At 38.4% G+C, this 22,889-nt stretch overlaps 1 protein-coding gene across 6 annotated transcripts; it reads left to right on the forward strand.

The window, feature by feature from the left end:
- Nucleotides 1-189: 189 nt before the first annotated feature.
- xkr9 (XK, Kell blood group complex subunit-related family, member 9) lies at nt 190-6,858 on the forward strand. Of its 6 annotated transcripts, XM_028005193.1 has the most exons (5): nt 190-1,672; nt 1,888-1,969; nt 2,404-2,817; nt 2,981-3,234; nt 3,311-6,858. In XM_028005193.1, exons 3-5 carry the CDS (start codon nt 2,525-2,527, stop codon nt 3,934-3,936), a joined length of 1,173 nt encoding a protein of 390 aa, XP_027860994.1. In that variant the 5' UTR covers nt 190-1,672; nt 1,888-1,969; nt 2,404-2,524; the 3' UTR covers nt 3,937-6,858. The 6 variants fall into 6 exon arrangements, with proteins under 6 accessions (XP_027860994.1, XP_027860992.1, XP_027860993.1 ...); XM_028005191.1 differs by having other exon boundaries at nt 190-2,817; nt 3,311-3,946; nt 3,978-6,858; XM_028005192.1 differs by having other exon boundaries at nt 190-1,969.
- The last annotated feature ends 16,031 nt before the right edge of the window (nt 6,859-22,889 follow it).

The following is a 22,889-nucleotide window of genomic DNA, read 5'->3' on the forward strand; positions in this document are numbered from 1 at the left end:
AGCTTTAGAGATGAATGGTTTCTATATTTAGTACGCCATCATAAGGTAAACTGGTCCAACAGGTCCCACACTTAAAACAAGCAAGCATAGATAAACACCTATTTAAATGACGTTACACATATATTTTATTTATTCAGCGCAAATGTCCAAAATTGAGCGACCACCACATTTTTTTTGTTCTTTTTTTCCCTTTTAGTTTTGTTGCGAAAGCTAACAAAAACATTTTTTTTTTTTATAGACTTCTTCTGATTTTCTCATACCAAGGACACCTTTCCAGGAAGTTATTTAGCCAGTGGAGTCCAGTCCAGCATGTCATGTTTACAAACCCTCATAGCCTCTGGCGTTTCGATGCTGATATGACAGAGTAAAATGGATGATAAGGATCTCACACATTTCAAGCTATTTGTCAAACAAAAACTTTAGAAACTAGCATAAGCCTCGGGAGAAATAGATTTTAAAGATTAAAGAAAAAAAAAAAAGACAATGTTATAGAGATATACTTTTGAATTTCTAGTACAATCCTGACATAACGCTGATGGAAATCTAGGGATAATAAAACATAGGAATCCACTGGTTGAATCTGTAACAACTAGCTGTGTTCTAAACCCTTACAGAGAGTAGCGGACAGGAAGTAATGCAATGCAAAACCAGGACCAAGCACAAGTGAACTGACTAGCTGCTTATTGCCCCAAATGTGGAAGTACATGTGTTTATCACACATACAGCTGACTCAGTCCTTACAGGACAAATATGAATCGATTTGATTTTCAATTTTATTTCGGACTTTGTCTAGGCTATTTTAAGACAACAACACCTATTCTGTTGGAGCTCTGGCTGTATGTTTGGGTTTGGTGATCTATCCAACTCTGTTGAGGACAGTTTCCTTGTACGATTGCCCTGTTCATCTTCCCATCAACCCAGACCAGCTTCCCTGTCTCTGATACAGAAAATCATCCCCACAGTGTGATGATGCCACCACCAAATTTTAATAACGGGGGACGTGTACTCGGGGTCCTCTGTAGTATTTTGCAGTTTTCCACTACACAGAGCTTCTTACGTATGGCAATATGGCAATTCTGGTGTCATCTGACCAAAACAGTCTTGAATCATTCTGGAAGGCACTACAACCCGGGTCATGGCATTTAGAAAGAAAATCAAGAAAACAGTGTTTTAGGAAGTTACAAAGCCACAATTTATCTAAGCTGCATAGCAGCATGATGCTTTTAAGTGTCTGTATGCAGTTGTTCTTCAAGAATTGCATTTTATTTTAGAGCCTATTAGAGTTCACCTTCGGGAAACTAGACTTGCTCTGAAATATGTTCACTTCCTTTAATAACTTGGAATACGAGTTACTTTACGTCACACTTTCAGTCACTGTTCATGAGTTACTTTTGCTCTCCGAGCAATGATTAAGCTAATCTTGTTGGTCAAGTTTAAATGGACACAGACATGTGAAGGGGAAGTGTAAAGACTACACTCACACAACCACCACACCTTCATAGGAATGACATGTATTACGTAATTACAAATGTCTGCTCTGAGTGTTGATTTGTTTACTGGTTGCTGAGGTGGGGCTTGCCACAGGTATCAAGGGAAGGAGAAAGACAAATGCAGGGAGTGGAATCTCCAGCTGTGATTGTGTGGAGCTCTCTGCCATAGATATTATATCTCTGTAAGTTTACTCCTGTTTTTCTTATGTCTTATATGCGGTTAGTCATTGTGAAAGTAACAATTTTGGGTGTAGTATTGCTTTTCTGTGTGTGTGTTAACTGCAGCGTAGCTCGTGATTAATAGTTAAGATATATGAGTTTGTTTCTAAAAAGTAACATAATGAAAGTACAATATATGAAATTAATAGAAGGAAACATTTCATTATCTGATCCTTAGGTAGCTCTGATTTTGCCTCGATTTTCAATAAAGCTGCCAATCGGTCAAGGTAGTATTTTGTTTATCCAACTTACTCCTCAAAGTAAGTTGTGCTGCGTGTTTTAGGGATGTTTCCCTACTTTAACACGCCTGATTCACATGAATGTAGTTCAGAAAAAGCCTGTTAATCAGCTATCTACTGAAATCAGGCATGCAGAAGGAGGAAAACATCTAAAACATTTAGATTCAACTATACAGAGTCCTGAACATTGTGCTATAATTTGTTTGTTATGTGATAAATTGTGCTTTCATCTGTATTGAAAGTGCCATATGCCAGTCAATCTTATATAATAAATATTTTTATGACTGATTAAAGAACAAGAAGATATAACATAAGCTGAAGAACATATAACATAAACTGGTCAGGATTGCAAGGCATCTGCAGTTTTTGTTTTGCTAAAATAAAGGAAATAATTGTTTTTGCATCATTGTAAATTGCAAGTGTTTTAATCGATTTTACTTGTATGTCTTTTGCAGAGAGATTTTAAAGCCACCTGTGACACTCGCATACTACAAAGCTTACAGAAACAGGAACTGAGATTGCTTTGTTCTTGGAACCAAACAGGAACAGAAATGCCAGCTTTTTAAAGTGATAACTATGGGCCAGTCAAATGAGCAGTACTCCAAGCGGCGGTGGCTTTTAGCTCTTGTGGGACTATTCATGTACCTAGGGGACATTTGCACAGATACTGCACTGGTTTTTAGATATTTTCACGAGAAGCGCTATGTTTGGAGTGGATTGACTGCACTGTTTATAATCACTGGGCTGACAGTAAACCAGATCTTCAGCTACGCCTGGTTTTTAGAAGATATGCATAAAAATGTCATGGACAGCAAACCAAAGCGACGGTTTTTAGTCCTGCACATATTTGGGATGGGAATCCTTCTCAGGTACGTACGCGCCTTAATGTCGTGCATACAAGATTTGCAGGCTGCAAACTTAAATTTCATTAGTGCTGCAGAAATGGATTCTTCAACTGTGTTACCGTCATCACAGCTGCAGAAAAAACTGAATAGATAATATGTTTTTTTATTATTCTGATACTGTTGTCAGGTCTTACCACCTGCTTGAACAAGGATACAAAGAGATTTGGGGACAAGAAGTGTCACACAATCCAAAGTCTCCGAATGGACACCTGAAAGAAGATGATGAGGAGGGGACCAGCACCTCGCACCACAATAAACTGCTTAGCGATGCTGCCGATCTGAGCATGTTGAAGCTTTTCGAGACTTTCCTGGAGAGTGCGCCTCAGCTTCTTTTACAGCTTTACATACGTCAAAGCCATGATGAGTGGTCAGTCTTACAGTGTGAGTAGATAACAAAGTCCTTTCTTAACTTCAAATGTTTTCAGATTTATAACTTTTAGTTGCCTTTTTCTTGCAGATATGTCTATGGTCTTCTCTTTCTTTAATCTGGCATGGTCTTTGGTGGACTATCAGATCTGGCTGCGCAAATCCCTTCCCCAGAGTCGAGAATTGCCCTCAGGCCTCCCCACAGTGGTCTACCTGCTCTACAAACTCTTTACCATCACTAGTCTCATTCTCAGCTACAGCCTCCTCCTCTTCCTCAGCATCTACAGCACAGTAGGCTTTACTTCCCTTTGGCTGCTGGGAACAATATGGGCCCACCTGCTTCAAACCGACTTCTGCAATTCAGGTGTCCTTGAACTGCTGTACCGTGGCGTCATTGGCGCCATTCTGGTTTTTACCTTTTTTAACGCTAAAGGTCAAAACACCAAACGGGAAATGACCGTCTATTACTTTTTTTGGACTGCTATAAATTTCTCAACTCCTTTATTGATGTTTTTTTTAAAGCCAGAGTTGAAGACAATTACATTTTTCTGGGTGGTTAGTGGCGTAATCTATGGCGGTTCATTGCTGGGGCTGATTTCGCTGGTATCGTATTATCGCTTCCTGCACCCTAAACAGTGTGAGTTAGATCAGGTGGACGGACAGGAAAAGGAGAAGACACCTTTAACAAAGAGGACAAGGGCATTCATAAAACCTTGACTGAGGTTTTTCCCACCATATCATAAAGAAGGGCACTCCACATCATAGTGCAGCCACCACCATGTATTATTGTTACAACATTTCATGTTTTAGTTGTGTTCAGACTTGTGGCTCATGAATGTTAGATTAGTTTCCATGTCTTATATCAAGAAATGTGTGAAAAGATGTGAAAGAAAAAAAGCAAGCACAAGGCGGTGTAGAGTACAGCTAAAAGTTGTTCAGGTTTGAGGATTTTAGGTTTGAATTGGGGAGTTTACACATTAGCACACAACATGATTTCCACCAAAAGAAGTCAGAAATGTTGTCAATTTTCAGTTGTTTAGAGATGTAACCGACATTCTATGCAGGGATTTAAAAGCTCTCTTCCTGAAACTCACCACAGTGGAAAATGACGACTTGTGAATACCACCCATCATGCCACTCAAACTCAATCTACAGACACTTTTCCCCATAGCATGTTCTTTGGTCCTTCAAAGTTATTTCAAGTTAGTGCTAATTTGGGGGTGGACTGAAGGTGTGTTAAGATACCGATATACAGCAGGACCCTGGTATTTGCAAAGTTACAGTGATGCTTTCAAAGGTTCACATTAAGAGTGCAAGCTGAAGAAGTGATGTGGCTTTTATACTTGATGTGTACTTCGCTGCAGTATTCTCTGAAAATGATCCCTAATAGTGCGTTTATATAGATGCCAATGCAGATGAACCTACTCACCCTCCAAATTGTACAGTTTGAGTGAAAGGTGCCACTCGCAATCGGTGCTGAGGTACAAAAATTTTTTGACAGCACTTAAGGCCAACTCGACTATAAACCCAGCTTTAGGAACCAGCAGTCCATGAATAACTAAAATCCATGAATACTTGAGACCCTCTCAGAACAGGATTATAATTGAATTTTTTAATGTACCTTAATATGCATCAATATGCATAGTGGGAACTGTCTCAGTACTACTGCAGGAGCAAGCATCCATGGTCTTTTCTGTTTTCACTCCTGGGCATACAGCCAATCAGCACCAAAGAACATAAACTGTGCTCCTGGTTTGGTTGCTTTGTAAACACCAGCCAATAGTGTGCCAACTAGCATTGCACCTAGGTATTTCAGCTTTCAATCGTCATTTTCATTTAAAAAATTTAGATTTGCTAAATGAAAATATCGGCAAATAGGAAGGTTTTCCACAAACAAGTTAAGGAGTTATGTTACACCTTCACCTGTTGTGAAGTCTTGAATGGCTTTTGTACTCTTAAAAAAATGTAAACTCATGGTCAGACTGTTTTGATAGGGGAGAGATGCGTTTTTGTTTAATCCCAGTATTCTCGTTTATGTGCTTGTTGGGTAGGTTATTTTGTTGGTATATATTCTGCTTTCTTACGTAGAGTTATGTAAGTTAAGCTTTTACTTAGACCAACTAGGAGACATATCACCTTCAACAGGGACAATGGCCTTAAACATAGACCCAGAACTGGATTAAAACAGTTTAGATAAAAAAAAAAAAACTTTCATTCTTAAATTGCTTTATCACATTTCAGACCTACAAAAATGGCAATATTTAAAAATTAATCTTCACTGATACTCTGTATCCAACCTGATTGAAATTGAGCTATTTTGATCTAAATATGAACACCAAATAGCTCAGATTTCTAACTAAAAAATATTTTGAAAATGATCCGAGTTAGGCGCTCTTACTGTGTTGCCCTTTCTCATAAGATCCCAATAGAAAGAATTGACACATGTGGTTGCAATGTTACAAAATGTTTTTAAAAAAGTTTGAGTTTGAATTAATTTGCAAGACATTGAACTAGCTCCAATGTCTTGCTTAATTTTTTTTTTTGTATTTTAAAAGTTTTGTGTGTTTTTTTCTATTCTACATCGTGAGTTCTTATTTACAGGACTGTGTTATCAAAGGCTTGTTCTCTCAAATAGCAACAGCAGCGCAGGGATACTTGGGGGTGTTTATGTTCTTTTCTGAACTGCTATATTATCAACACAAGATGGCGCCATTATCACAATGGATTTTTCGAATATGCGACGACATTGAATCCAGTTATTCCAATTTCTTTCTGACTTTGAGTTACCAGCGGTACCTATTATGCCGATTAGCATAAATCAAAAGCAGTGAGCAATGTTGCACTCTGTTATTTCCTGTTTTGTACTATGGTTTTTGTACCACATATTAGAATAAAGTTGATTGATAGTCATTCGTTCTGAAGCAAAATGTTAGGCATATTTAGATGTTGACCACACTCATCTCATTGACCTTCAATTAATCTTTAAATATCCACCAAACTTCTGCAATTTTTATCTTTGCAAAATGAAAGGATGGAAATATCTCTCCATCTTTCTGAGGATTTTGGAGACGGTGTGGACACGGATGAACAATGAAGAAATAATAAACCAGCACTCATTTTGTTTTGACTACTAGCAAAATATTGTCTTGCTAGAAAATGAAAGATGCGATTTATTTATTTTTTGTCATCCAAGGTAGGATAAGATAATATGCTGGGGAGTTGGTGTGGAGTGGGGACCTGCTGTGTCCTCTAAAGCTCATGGTTGTGGACTCTCAAATGAGCACAGCCATCCTCCCTTCTTTTAATCCAGCCAAGCTCAGAGCTTTCTGAGCTGTTTATGCCAAGGGACCCCTTGAACCTTTCCTTTGTTGGTTGCGTTTTGTCTGAAACACTCCATAAAATTCAAACTCCCAACAAATTTAACTGAGGAAGTTTTGTTTTTAAGAGGAAATTAATCTCTGCCAGGCTCTTATTTTATAGTGAAGCAATAGTGGATGTACTGACCCCTGCTTGAGCTCTTTTGGTTTATTACATGCAGAAAGCCAGGGTAATGGTTCAAAACCATTTTCCAACCCAATACTGACCTATAACCTGTACAACTCAATGGAAAGACAAATAATATGTTCTGGAAGAAAAAAATTAAAATGGAAAACTTAAATATTGTGGTTGCAAAAGTGCACTCTTAGTTCTTTGCAAAAACTCTTAATTTGGTTCTCATCAGAAGCCGCCCTGTGACTTATTTTTCTAAAATTCTTTCCAAGAAGCTATTCTTTTTATGGTTTGGATGTATGCTGTGGATCCTTGTTTTGCTAACAGATGAAATTCCTCTTCATCCACTTTCCGGCATAAATTTGAAGGTTTTGTTCAAGCATCAACTTGTATGTGAAAATATTTCAGCTGTAGAAAAACAAGCTTAAAGCATGGCCCTGTCACCACCATGCTTCATAATGGTAGTGGTATTCATTTGGCAGGGCATTCCCCACATGTTTTTGGGACACTAAATGTCTTTTGAGAACATTTAGAACATTTAAACGTTTTCAGAACGTTTGTCCTCCTTATTGACACTCTACTTCTGATCATTGAGAGTACAAAAGATTGTTGTTGCATGTTCTAGATATCCACATTCCTACAGTGGCTTTAATGTTGCTGTATCTCTTCCCATCTGACCAAGACTTCTTCAGTCATTTTATAAAATGTGAAAGGAAATCTAGTTCTCGGTACTCACACTCCACTTGATGTTAACTATTCTCAGTGTGTCCCAGAGTGTATGCCATTGAAACTCTTTGATGCCCTTCTCCAGACTGAAGGCTTTTCCTGTGGGATGAAACAAAGAAAATGTCATGAGAAGCCTACAAGATTCAGATGTTCTTTAAATGGTCACTGATCCTATTTAAGATGAGCTTGAATGTGGTGCTTTGTTACAAACATAGCCAATAGTAGGATGTGCAGACATATACAACCATGTTATTGAAGTTTTTAATTGACTATTTTTCTATCAAAAGATTTTTCACTGGAGCTACACGGGGTATAGCTCATATTAAAGGAGGAAATAATGACATATAACAAAATCCTGGCATTTCAACCTGGGTGTGTATATTATTTTATAACCACTGTATTCACAAATGTATAAAGCAGTTAAAATGTTGATTCATAGCAGCTTACCTTTTGGATTAAAGGGGTTATTTATACTAACAGGGAAGGTTCTTTATTCACAAGAAATCAAAATCACATCCTCCTTTGCATTTAAGATGATGGATGCAGCCCTCTTCGCTGGGCTTGAGTGGACTAATGCAGTATAAACCTGCCAAAAGGACTTTTACTGGGAGAAGATGAATGTGTTCCTGAGCTGAGGTCCTGAGCAGTCTTCTCCTTTCTGTCATCCTTTTGCTTTAGTCCAACCGCACATACTTTTGGCTGTGACTCACCATGGATAGCGTTGCCAGGGAGCAGTCACAAGCCATCGGGATGAAATGTGTTGAGTAAAGCATTACCTCTTTCTTTCTGGAAGAAAACAAGCAGAAAGAACTCTGGCATTCGGACCGTCGCTGTAATTCACTTCTGGCACTGAGAGCGTTGCACCCAGTAATCTCTTACTCCGATCTCACTGAAAAAAGCACCTTTGAAAATACTGGAGGTCTCTGTGAGAATCACAGGAACTGGGAGTAAATCCCAGATGATGATCTGTGAAAGATAAAAAAGAATCTGCTCTACATATTTTTTTTAAATTTAAAAACTGATATCGCAGTATTACTAAACACACATGACAGGAAAAAATGCCTTGTAAAAGTATTCACACCCCCTAAACCTTTTCACATTTTGTCACTTCATAACCCTAAATCTCAACGGGATTTATGTGGAAGACCAACATGATTTATACATAAATGTAAAGTGGAGGAACAACCTGGTTTTAAACAGCGTGGTGTGGATATGTATCCGGCCGTCTTTACCCAGATGGTCCTAAATAATATCCTAGTATTCCATAAAAAGTAAACAGAGCGGTATGTTAGTGAACATTGGTGATCAAACAGCAACACGAAGACCAGTTAAAACTGGAGACAGGTCAAGTATAGAGTCATCACCCCAAAATGTAGAGAATGACAAAGCCGTAAACCTCAGAGATTCAAAGGTTTCTGGCACAACTTCCTCTACTTCCAAGTTGGAAGTAGTCCCTCTGCATCCAAGCTGGACGCAGAGGGACACACACTTCATCTTACACATCTGGTAAGATGAAGACTCCAGGAACGCTCAAAATATTGAGGGAACAATTTTATTAAAAGACAAACACATTTCATTTTATGGTCTTCACAGTCGTGGTAGACAGTTTGTGTTTAAATAAAAACATATACTTCAAAAAATTATTCTAATAACTGTAAATCTACCAAGACATAGCCAACAGACTGTGCAGGAGTTTTGGAGATGCGCTACTCTAATCTGTCCACAGGATTGGTGTTGGTCACACACTCTATAAACTAATGGTGCTTTGAGTCAGTCTATGACATACTCACCCCCAAAATTCTCAGTTGATGTTTGTTGAAAAAATGAAAAAAAAAAAAAAAAAAAAAAGATCAAGAGCTGTAAATGTTTTCATAAGGAAGTCATAGATACTCTTTAAGTAAGATTTGGTTTTATGATAATTTTTTGTCCAATTTGTGTGGTCTCGGTAAAAAGCCGAGATATATATAAATATATATCTAAATAAAGAAGAAAGAGTTCCCCAGTGAATATAAAGCTTGTTTGGAGTATCTAACCAGTTACCAGGGATAAATTGGAGCCCTGTGTCAATTCTTTTTGAATGACCTCATCTATCATATAAGCCTAGATTTACTTCACTGTTGCAGTTCTTGTCACACAACACCAACAGCTATCTGTAGCCAAAACCCAAATTGTAACAATGGCAGGGCCATTGTAGCCAGCATAATGTGCTGTACAATATCCTCATTCATTGCATGAGGGCTTTATTTACAGAACCCTCTAGGTAATGCAATGCCATGCTCTGATCACACACCAGCCCACTGCTTGTAATTATCCTGAGCCCGCTCTCCAATCTGTCACTGCCTAAACTCATTCATAAGTATGCATGTACATTGATTAAAGAAAATTCCGGTGCCACTGTGAGAAAAGAGAAAAAAAAAGTGGGGTGGGTAATGGGGGATTGTGTCACTTCCCTCCCACCTTTCTCCATGCTGAAGGAGACAAAGCTGCCAGAATCCACCGGGGAGATGGTGCAGATCGCCGACATTTCCAATACATCTGTGGTGCTGGGCTGGTACAGCAGTCGAGTTATAATAATTAAAGACATACAGCATCTCCTGGCTTCATTAATCATGGTTTATACGGACGTTGAAGCCATAATGAAAACCAGCTTGCCTCAGAGGTTTTGTTGCATGTGTACAAATTGTGGGGAATGGTGAAGTCCAAGAATGTCCACTTCCTGAGCGACTGCCACAGGTCTTGATGATAGAAAAACAACAAAAAAAATCATTTGTTGAAAACAATGGTACAATGGTGGGTATTTGGAGATGATTGGTCAAGGCTTATCCCCCTTGACCTTTTCTGTAATTTGGCACATTAAAACCAAAGGGATATGTTAAAACAACACAAGGTAGTGTGTAATTCGGAAGCTGGATGAACTTCAGATAGTTTTTACAAATTAAAATCTCAAAATGTGACATGCATTTGTATTCAGCCCTCCTTACTCATTGTGATAAAGTCAGAAACTCAATGCATTCTTTAGTGAACCGTCTGTCAATTTGAATAATAAACTGAACTTAACTCCATTGTTAAAAAGCTATAATTGGATTGAATAGACCATATTTTTACTTACAGAAATGTTGCACCGTTTTTAAAGTGCTTTGAGATGACAGCTGTTCTGAGTTGGAACTATAAACTAAGTCCAACTGAACTGAATTTATTATATTGTAGAATCACATTTTTTTTCTCCAGTTATTAATGCAAGTCTTTTAGGGTGTGTCATCCCCAGCTTTGAACATCTACAGAATGAAATATTTTCTGATATTGCCTTGCAAACTGTCTCATGTTCAGTCAGATTAAATGGGGAGTGTGAAGAATTTTCCAAGTCTTGCTGAGGTTTCTATTAATTGAGTTGGGCTTTGAATGGGGCATCCCAACACATTAATATGATTTGATTTAGTCTTATCTGTATGTTCAGTGTAGTCCCAGTGTATGGTGTAGATCCTCTCTTTACTGGGGGTAGAAAAGGTTTTCTTTCAGGATGGTCCTGTATTGAGTTCCATCCATTTTCCCATCAACTCTGACCAGCATCATGGCACCACCAAGATGCTTCACATTTCAATAAGGTGTTCAGAGTGAGTTACTTTGCCAATTTTCATCTACACATCCTGCTTCATGTGTAGATATTGTTTAAAGTTTGGATTATTGTTTCAGATTCCAACTCTGCTTTTTACTCCTCCACAACTTTATTCCTGAAGAAATTTGATTAATTTCTTAAAGTTCCTTAAACAGAGAGAACCTTACAATAAAAAAAGTGTCTCTGTGTCTTATTGGGGCCTGCAGGCTATGCATGCCTTAGGCAGTGCACTAATATTAGCCTTTTCTATCTTTTTCTCTCAGCTTAGTGCACTGCTTTGCTGCGCAAATCCCAGAGTCGCAAGGCACTGCATTAGCATTAGCCTTTTTTCCTAAAATAAGCATTTTAGCCATTTCTTACACAATAGCTATGTTTAGTATACTGAAAGGAGGAAGTGAATGTGAGACGACATGCTAGTGATGCCCCACATGCTACTGACAGCGTTTAGGCTAACATTAGCATTTTGGCTCATTTTAGCTTAACACAGGTTTTAACATAGTGAATGCTGCAAGTCCATGTCACTCAACATGCTTGCAATTCTCCACATGCTATTGACTAGCTTGTCGCTTACTTTAGCAGTGATGCTAATGTTTAGCATCAGAACGCTGGGTTCCAACTGACGGGCACACTTCGGCAGGCCCCGTTTAAATTTCTTCAGAAATTTTCTAGTCTTTTATCTAATATCTTATAAGTGTCTTATCTTTTATAAAAAATAATCCAACATGACAGATTTTGAAATTGAAAAATTGTGAAGTGCATACCTGTATGGTTTGGATCATCTTATGCAGCAAATGCAATAATAAATATTTTCCATTGTATTATTTTTAACAACAGTAAGATTTGTAGCCCATTCCTTCTCTGCAGACCAGCTTCAGCTCTGACAGTTGGTGGATTTTTTTCACATTAAGTGCTCACTTGAGGTCATTACGTAGCATCAGCTGCAACCGTTTGTCTTTGATTCTAACCCATTTGATTTTTCCTTCTTTAACAATTGTCACATTGAAAAACTCTGTATTTATTTGTTTCAGATTCAGGACCTCACATTTTTTTGTAAGTTAGCAGGAATAACTCAAAATACTTTATTTAGTCTTGTGTTGGAATGACATCACAGTGCGAATGAACATACTGTATATCCGAAACATCAGCAGATCAAAGAGAAGGTTTGTGTTGATGTGTTTGTATCACAGTCAGAGACAATCAGTGAGCATTAACATACTGCTGCTAACCATCTTAGCCCTTACACAGGCAGCCTTTCATGCACAAATACAGAAAACAGAAGCCATGTTTGTGTTGGGCGTACTCCCACAATCTGATGGTTCATCAGGTATTCCTGTTTATTTATAATGAACAGGATGGAGGGTCGCGGTCAAAGACTTCATGCATGCAGCCTATATACGGCAGGTACAATCAGCCATAAAATGAGGTTGCATATAATACATGAGCAATAGGTCCACACACACACATACACACCCACGCACACACCCCAGTGTGGGTCGTTTTGCAGGGGGAACCTTGTCTTGATTAACCTGGCCTGGGGAACCTGGCATGTTTTCCATTTTACGTCATCACCAGTTTCCTGTGTGGCTCAGTGGAAGCCATCAATTTTAATTCTTCCGCGGTTTGAATCTTTTGTTAATCTGCATTTATCAGTGAGTCCCTGGTGGTCTTGAAACCAGTGCTGAGTGATGACTGTAGTGTTATTTTTTTTACACATATATTGTGGATGTTTTTTTTTTTTTCTATGTCTAGAAGTTAGAAAGCCTCACGGTTTCAGGCATCCATGAAAATTTGCTATTGATGTTTTAGAGTCAACGTTTTAATTTAGAGTTATAGCTGCAGTGGAATAACGCTGCTTCCCTCTGAGCTGCGTGCTCTAAAGCTTATCACCCCCTTGACAGTCTTCGTTTTCACAAAGCATCAGAATGTCTGCTGATCTTGAGTGGATGCAAAGATGCTATGCCTGATTACAGTGACAGGGCAGATCTTTGATGTCGCCACGGTGAAATTTGTTATATGTAAAGGCGGTGCTAATGTGATTATGGACATTGATCCATTAAATCTACTGTAAAATGCTGCCCGCTCCAGTTTTGAAACCGATACGGAGAAGAAACGTGAGAGGTGAAACATTAAAGATGCTTTGATGTAATATTTAACCCATCTGCAGCGAATGGAGGGAACTGACCATAGCACCCACACACACACGCCTTTGGGTAGAAGAAAGCTGGAGAGGTCGGTGTGAAAAGTGGCATGTGGGCTTTTTTCTACGGTTTCCAACAGCATTGCAGTGTGTGCATGAAAAAGGGCAACTGCCTCTCATGATTACCCAAGAGTACGTTTACCAGAGCAATAAAAAATTGGTTCTGAGGAGCTGAAATATATGGTGAAACTCCCGCGCCTAAACCGGGATCAGACTGAGTTTCAGCCTGCCCATCTCAATGCTCCAGTCAGTGTAACATTTAGGCTCATTTAGGGAAATAGTACAGACAAAAAGCACCCAAAAAACTAACCGTTTTGCACATAAAAGGTTTTAGTTTACGGTAATTTTTCCCAGTAATTCGAATGAGTCACATTTATACAATCTTGCATGAACTAAATATATAATTGTTTTACTTGTTGTCTGATGTTAGTACTGACACCAGCAACAAGTGCAGTATTTTCCAATTAAATACTTAATAAGTGGCTTACACAAGTGAAAATTAATTACTGTACTGTCAAATCTACCTTGCAAAAATACAAGACAGAGTCCCTTAAAATTTGACCTTAGGTGAATACAAAATTGGGTCAAGGCTCAGTGAAGTTACCCGCGCTCTGGCTGGACCCAGATCTGAGACCCAGCAAAAAGTATGGTTTAAAAGACTTATTACAATATTTGTTTATTTACAAACAGTAATGGTAATATCTCAGGGAACAGTTTATCAAGGGGAAAATGCAGTTAAAGGAGAGAAAGTGGATTGAGATCAGACAGTAAATCCAAAAGAATCCAAAGTCCATCATCCTTTTTCCTTTAAATCTATTCAAAATATGTTTAAATGTTGAATGACAAGAAAAAAAAGATATACAAGAAAAATAAATCCAAAACCATCGGGGTGTCACAACCATGAGTATGCTAGACTTTGCGTTTAGTTTGATTATTTGGACTATTTTGTTCCATATTGCTTTTAATTTATTTCTGTATTCCTGATCCCTCATGTTAATTTACCCTCAACGTCTCTGTACACATGTCCCAGTATACTTATTTTTCATTTGCTAATTTTCTCAACCATGAAACATCCAGTAATCAATTTCCCAATATGCTCATTTTTTAAATCACACATGATCAGATCCTACTGTTGTCATCATGCTGGTTTCTTGGGCCATCTTGTGATTAAATGATCAAGTTTCATCATCCCCCTAGTTCCTCTTCTCCCCATGCGGTCACACGACATGGGGCAGACTTCAATGAAAACAAGTTTTCATGAACATAAAAACTTGGCAATTATGTAATTATGTTATTAATTAGTTATTGCATAATGTATTGTTTTGTATCTACTGTTAAAATATGAAGTAGTTATTTTTAGAATGGATCCAAATCATTTGTAAATTTCAGGTACTCACTAGGGGTTGTGTTTCTTTGTAACAGGGAATGAACAGATTGAGAAATCTAATACCAGAGACATATTTTTTACAATCCCAACCTGTGGAAAAAAGAAAGCCATAACTGTGCTGAGAGAAATGTGAATGATTATTATTTTTTATTTGGATCTCCAAAAGTAATCAGTATGACATCTTATTGGAACATCCACAGTTCAAGGCCTTTCAGTCTGACCCTTAATGCAACAAAGGTGTGGTGACTGTGTAATCTCCTTAAGCAGGCTCTCTATAGCAAAACCACAGCTTCACTTCTGGGCCCCAGAGCTTTGCCAAAAGAAACTGCATCCCTCCATCAGATCGCAACTTAGATAAAACCCCGTGATGACATCATGATCTCCCCCTTTAAAAAAACATCCCAGCGGTCTTCCCTTATTAGCATGTGCAGTGCAGCATGCAGAGAGAATAATAACGTGCTGTCTCTCCCTCACTCTAACTGAAGTATTTGGGTCGAAACCACAATGCCCAAGCCGGCAGCCAAGCTAAATACCAGCAAAGGGGAAAGATAGTCAAAGCATCACATTTAAAGGCGGTTTCGTTGGTTTTCTGCCCGTGCCAGCAGTGTTGTTTATGCCAGAGATGTTTAGGAGTTTAAGCGGTTGAAGGAATCTGTGGAAAGCTTATGAAGATTTCGGATAGGAGAGGCTATAGTCGGAGGTGGTGCTGAGTGACCAGCGAAATGAAAATGAGATTTATTTATTTATTTATTTTTTTACAAAGAATGTCTACTGGAGCTGGACTAAATTCAAGCGAGTTTGTGCGAAGTTCAAGGAACGAGCAAGCCCACAAGAATGAATGAAGTGCCTTGTTCTAAACGGGGCAGCGGAGAACTCAAACAAACACTCCAGTCCGCCTCAGAGTTAGCAAGCTTTTTCTGTGATAGGAGCTCTGACTCTGACATATTAATTATTGATCCTTTATGAAGCAAAAGCATAGTTTATGCAACCCCTGGGTCCTGTCCAGGCCAGGCTCAACAGTACTCTGAGTCCCAACAGGCCCATGTGGGATTTCCCCTTTCTACAAACATGGCAGGCACAGTTTGAATATATTTGTGAAGTCCTAGGTTTCTGGCTGGATTACATGTTTTGCATAAATAAAAAAAGGTATTTTGACGATATGTTGATCTTGAACAGGAAATATATCTACTAATTAATATTCTAGATGCAAAGGGGCCAGCTTGAGTACAACTTGCAGAATCATTCAGATTTTGTCAAATATGTGAACCAGCTTCTCCTTTTTTTTCCAATTAGTGAGTCTAACATCCAGTGTAGGCATAAAACATAACCAAACTATTCTGCTGCAGAAGGTCCAATAATAGCACTCGACCACTACAATAAATAAAGTGTTTAAAGAAAAACAAAAAAAACCTGATTCCACCTTTCATTTTCCTTTAATGCTCCTTTAAAATTCTTTACATTTACATTTCTAAGTTTTATTGGGATTTTTAAAAATTCATAGCCTGTAGTCATTTTTAATAAATTAGAATACGAGTACCAATAAGGTTCATTTGTCAGATTAAAACGACCTTTCAAAAATAATATCATCCAACAGTTTTAAAACATAGTTCAATAACCTTTCAGAATAAAAAGTGTCTCATAATATAATGTATTTCCTATAATCATAAAGCTGCATCCTAGTCAATTAGAATTCCACTGCACTTTATTTTCCTCATTTAATAACTGTAGATCCTTTACTTATTTTTCCAGTTAAATTTCAAGGCTTTGTTCATTAAAAAGTTGGAATATTTTACAAAAACAAAAGAAATGCTTTTTTTCCCTTCTGGTGGTCTGTACATGTCTATACAGTGCATAAAATGCAGTACTTTGTTGGGGTTCCTGCTGCATGAATTACTGCAACATTGTAGCAGAGCAACATTCACCTCCTCTGCATTCCCGTTGCCCACAGTTGAAAGGACAACTTCCTAATAATATGCTAATAATATTCTACAATAATTTGGAGAACTCTGGGAAACAATTTTCTTTAGCAGTAACTCTCTGTGGTTTACTATCTAAATGAAGGATGTCAATAATAGTCTGCTGGACAACTGACAAGTTCAAAGTCTTTCTCATTATTTTGTAGGTCATACATTTTTCTACATTAGAATTTTTCCTAGGATATGATTTGGATTTTACATGTAGGCAAAGTTGTTCAAAATGAACAACAAATAAGAATACTTTGGAAATGTGTATTCTTATTTCCTCTTTTTATTAAGATTATAGTGTTATATGATTATTTTGAAAGTAATAATTTCATGTTCAAATTTCTTTGTTCTTTAAATACTCCTGCTACTTGTTTCCAAGTTAGAATCATATTTCATACAGGCTTTTAATGTGAATCAAATAAAATATGCTAGTTAACTTGACTTGCCTCTCTATCCCAGCTCTACCTCATCTACACTGAAACAACACAAGTCAGAAGATAAATAAGACAGGGATACCATAATTTATAAAAATCCTGTTTAATTAATAATTAATGTGAAGTTATAATTTAAAGATGGAATAAATCCCATACCATCAGTTTTTTTTGATTGGACCCAAACTAAACAGGAGAAAGAGGAAGTTCAATAAAAGTCTGAGTGCAAAGCCGAAACTGTAAAGAAAGAAAGCAGCAGAGAATCTGAAAACTGTAGCACAAATAAAACCAGGAGCAGCAGGTAAGAGATATAATTCACACTGCGAAGACTCGAGGGAACAAGAGGAGAATAATTAACTGAAAATGCAGCATCTACGAAAAGAGGCTAAGAAGAAAAAAACATTAGAATGAACATTCAGTTAAAACTAAAAGTGCAGCATATTGTAAATCATTCTGTAATTAATTCTATTTAATTGTTGGCCTAATAGCAAATCATGAGGAGTGTCAAGTGCAAAACACAATCACGCTTTGGCAATTTAAAACCAATATCACCGGTGTTGTGTTGGCTTATGGGCTTATTTGGACATGAGGCCCCAACCCTCGTTCAACCTGGTGGCCTCATCCAATCTCATGTTAGAAGTAATAATTTAGACATAACGTTTTTGCTAAATATTATTTCACAAATTATAGCTAATTATAAAGTTTGTTCACTGGCTGTAAATTAAATTGTTGCAGAAAATATTTTAAAAAAGCACAACTGCAACAAGAATGTCTCTGTCGCCAGACCTGATGAGATCAATGTAATTTCTCAAAAGTAGAAGTGAGTTGCTTGGCCTGACTCGTATTAGTTTTTTCTCGCAACTGCAAAAATGATGTGAAATAATTTTGCCGTTTGAGCTCAGTGAGCTCGACGCTGTCTGCTTCTCTGCGTGTCCACGAGATGGCGATAGGTGTACATGCACGCGTTCTCCAGACTTGCGCGGCCTCGGCCTTCCAGGACAGGACTTCCCGAGTGCCGCTGTACAAAGCGGAGGCCAGCAGCCACAGAGGGACACCTGATCGGCCTCACTGCCCTCATATGCTCTCCTCACCAATTAACCGAGGGGACAGCTTCAGATAGTCTCAAACAAACAGTCCTTTGCCAAATTAGGATTTTAATGAAAACCTTTCAGCTCGTGACGAACGTCTTTTTTTCCCCCCCCAACCACAGCAAGCTTATAATATCGACAGAACAGGATTACTGTAGTAAATGAATACTCATCGCTCACAGCATAAAAGATGAGAAAAAGGGAAAAAGTAAGAAAAAAAAAAGAAAGAAAAGAATGAAATATATTTGAATGATGAATGTTCACAAATTAATGCTGCGGTTATTTTTTGATACTAAGACAATTTAATACTACTAAAAGAATACTACTACTACTACTAATAATAATAATAAATAATAATAAAACTAAAATACATGTTTTAATATGTATTGTCATCATGTAAAAATAAATAGACAACTTTATGTAATAAACACTAATCTAGTGGTGAAATAAGTGTGTGGTGAACAAGTTTAGTGTAATTTCTACTTTTTTCGGCAAAAGTAAAATGATTTAATTTCCTTAATATTCTGTACTAGCATATTCTATGCTATAAAATATACAAAAATAGAAACCCCCGACATTTTTTAAAAAGAAATAGAAAAATATTGTATCATATGAAAATAAATATTTAATTGATGACGATAATAATAATAATAATAATAATAATAATAATAATAATAATAATAATAAATGTAACATTATTCAGGCCATCCCGTTGTGAATTATTTACCAGATTATCATTGATCGACTGTGGGCTGCAGCAGAAGATATGATCCCCGCACACAGCCCTCTGGTGTGCGGTAAAGTGGGCTATACAGTAAATGTCCCGCAGCGAGCCGAGCCGTGATCAATAATCTCGGCAGTTTTGGGACGCTGCAGTTCGAGTCACATGACTGCAGATTCCATGAGAGAGGCAACACGGCGGGGCCAACCTTGACACTAAAAGGAATCTAGAGTTTCAAGACGCGGAGCGGCTTGTGTTTCAGCCCAACATGAGGTGGCCACAATTAATGACACCAAAATTACAGAAGGATGTCTGCACGTCAGAGTTGCCCCTGTAAGGCTGTGGATTTTAGTATTTGTAACTACATATATATTTTATTTTGGGAGGGAAAAGTTGCTATATATATATATATATATATATATATATATATATATATATATATATATATATATATATATATAAACTCTTCAATCTGGCACTGGAAATAAATTTAAAAGAAAAAAAATCGCACAGTACTCAAGTATATTTTAAATGTGGATATTGTTTGTATCACGTTAAAAGGAACGGTGTGCTGTGGCAGCGAACACTCTTTGCTTCTTTGGCATGTAGCAAAGACTGAATAAGTGGAAAATAACCGTGTGCCTGCTATTAAATGTGCTGGAGGATGTGTGATGATGTGGGCTTGTTTTCTTGCACAGCATCTTGTACTAAATACAAAATACATTTAAGTAAGATAAACTTACTGTCTGCTGGTAAGCTGAAAATCTGTCAGAATAATGGCGAAAAGCATATTGCTAAATTAACACAGAAATAGTCTATTTTCCTCATGGTGATCTCAGTTTCCAGACACAAATATTATAAAAACCTGTGGCTGTGGTGTCTCAGGGGTAAAGCACGATCCATGTATGAAGGCTTTGGTCCTCAATGCGACTGTCATGGGTTCGAGTCCCTGGCCTGATGACATTTGCTGCATGTCTTCCCCCTGTCTCATTGCCCAATTTCCATTCTGACCTCCTCTCAAATAAAGGCCACTAGACACAATAAAAACTTTAAAAAAAATAAAAATAAATCTAAGCATTAGCTGAAAAGAAGAGAGGATCAGACTGTGGACGATCAGAAGTTGGGCAAAGAGGAATGATCAAATATCCTTCTGTCTGTCTGCTCCATTCTAATGGAAAAAGCTGCATTATTCTTGGGAAAAGGTGATAAAAATAATCACCAGCAGGGGTAACAACAATTGTGCTCCCAGTTACTTATGGGATTATACCTCCAAAGTTAATCTTCTCAAATTAAAGGTTGGGTTATGCTTTAAAAAATTGTCACAGATTAACATGCGATTGTCCTCCAGATCAATTTATCATGAGGCTTTTTGCACATTTTTACCAGGATGCCAACAGACTTATGCGTTATTCGGTTTAATGGAATTAAAACGTTGGCTTCGAACTTGTAAAAGTCCACAAAAGAAAAGTGCTTCAATTAAACACAGAGCAATCAAGGCTGAATATCTGTTTTCACTTTTCCTTCTGATCAGACTCCAATTCTGCCCTGCCTCCAATAAAGTTCCCACCTGTCCTGGAAAGTGATAAAGCCACTCATCTCACTTGCATGCTTTGCCAGGAAGTGACGGCCTAATGCTCCTACTTAATGATTTCCACAGGATAGGCCGTGCATGACAGACGCCAGAGAATCAACCCTCATCCTCACACCCCATCACACACCCCCGCACACACACCGCCGAATACTATCTATCAGAGGGACCTTGCACTTGGTCCAGTGCATCTCAGTCTTGCCTGTGTTTATATAGGCTTGATTTTCACAACTGGAAAGTAATAGCCATCTGTCCAAGCAGGCTGCAGGGGTATCATATGTGAGCAGGTAAGTAACTGATGGCTATTAAAATCACACATAGGTTTCCCTCTTCCTCCCACTGACACAAGCATACACACCTGTGCGCACACACATCTTACAAATTATTGTAAGAGACTGAAAGAGAAGGCAAGAGGGAGAAAGGGATGAAACACAGAGCAGGCGCCTGTCTGTCAAAAAAAAAAAAAAACTGGCCGGTACAACATATGATGGCCATGATTTATTGGTGTAACATATGAGACGTCTTTAGTTGAAGGCAGAGATTATGCCGAGAGTCGGGGAAGTGACAGAGGTTTCTGATGATGTTGTTGGTGATGCCTGCCTCGTCCCCGTTCCCAGGCTTTGTCCCGCCAGGTTAGTGTGGGAAGGTAAACCTCCCCTAAGCCCCTCCCCATCGGCTTCTCCTCAAAGGACATGTGCGACCCCGTGATGACACATGACCTCTTCAATGGCCCTCCCGAGCCGCATCTGTCATTTCCCACAATCCCGCTCCCATTTTCATCTCAGGGTAAGCTTGAAATTACAGGAAATAGTGACGGAGGCTTCCTCTCGCCACCAGGCTTTTGTACCAGTTAGTGTCAACATGTTAGAAATGTACGGACAGAAATCTTCAAGATGAAAAAAGTGCATGAAAAATCTGTTTTTGTTTAGACATACAAAGCAAAATTATGGATTTGCCAGATAAAGACAAAAAGGAAGCATTTGTGCACAGTAACTGAGCAGAATAGCTGCTCTTCTTGACATCTCATTTATTTGGAGGATGTAGCGAGTGCTGATTTATTCCCCTGACTATCTATAATGGTCTAATTACCCTCTAAAAGCTTCTCCATTGGCGTCTGTGTAATGAGGCCCCTGCAGACAACAGGTTGACATGAGACTGCCTTCAGCTCACCCCCGCAGCATCTTACTCCCCCCCCCCACCAGCGGCCGAACTCTGTCCTGGTCCGGGCCCAGCCTCGAGCAACTATGGTGGAACGACCAGCAGGGTTCCATCTGCACAGACGGAAGCCATTGAGGTGGAACATACAGGAGAGGTCCTGACAAGATAAAGATATCAGGAGCAGACAAGGGCAAAGGAACATATTGATAGAGAAGGCCTCTCTCAGGGCAGGCTGACACCAGATACCTGCTATTTAAAACAGTGGTTTCGCTTGCTCATGGATTTGTCCGTGCTGCAGTGCCATATCCTAACTGGGGGGGCCATAAACTCTTTTGGTTCCCATCTCGCTTCCCCCTCCTGCCACTTCTTCATCCCGCAGCACGTCTTCATCCTCTGAGCTGTCTTTACACAGTGTGAAGCAGACAAACACAGTCACCGCTTTAACTGCTAATGCCACTGACACAAGGCTCCGTGTTTGGCTCCTTGTGAAACTGGAATATGTGTCACGGAGTTCCAAACTGGATAATATTAAAACGGTCATCCGTGAACTCTTCCACATAGTTAACCATTAGTGCTCCTTTTAGTCTGTCATTGCGACGGGGGCCCCCAGTTCAGGCTTTGTTGGCTTTGGGCCAGGTCTCCTCTGAGGGATGAATGTCGGGGTCCAGTCTACCTTTGGCTTTGCATTGTGTGTGTGGGTGTGTGGAACAAAGTGACAGTGAGTGGTGGGCAACAGCTGAAAGCTCAGCTGGGGGGAGGGTTGTAGTTGCTCTTTGAGCTCAGACAAAATTCTGGACCGGAAAAAAATAAAATCAAATCATATTTTGTTTTCTTAGACAGGTGGTTTTTGAATTTAGATCTGCTAAATGAAGCACTCAAAAACCAAGTAGTGTTTCCGCCACTTGTTCTGTCTTAATTTTAAATAAAAATACAGTTGAGTCCAAACCTGTACTCAACAGTGAAATTCATTCACTGTTTTGAAGTGAATGAATTTTGATTCAAAAACACCTTTTTTATCTATTTCCGTCACTCTGAGAAACTAACTAGAATATATCGTAGTGTGCTTTTTTTTTTAATAGATAACTATATAAAAAAAATTGCTTTAGCTAATTCCTAAAGCAAAATTTTCTTCAGTTGATATACGTATTAAAGACAACATACATATAAAGATGTCAACTAATGTCCGACTTTAGTTGGAAGCTGGCCAGCATGACTTACAGGGTTACTGTTCATGCTACAAAGTCAAAAATGTTAACACATTTTCTTTGTTATTTAACCAGCCACAAAAAAGATGTCAGTGAAAATCCT

The sequence above is a fragment of the Xiphophorus couchianus genome, chromosome 21 (genome assembly GCF_001444195.1).
Source record: "Xiphophorus couchianus chromosome 21, X_couchianus-1.0, whole genome shotgun sequence".
NCBI classification, from domain to species: Eukaryota; Metazoa; Chordata; class Actinopteri; order Cyprinodontiformes; family Poeciliidae; genus Xiphophorus; species Xiphophorus couchianus.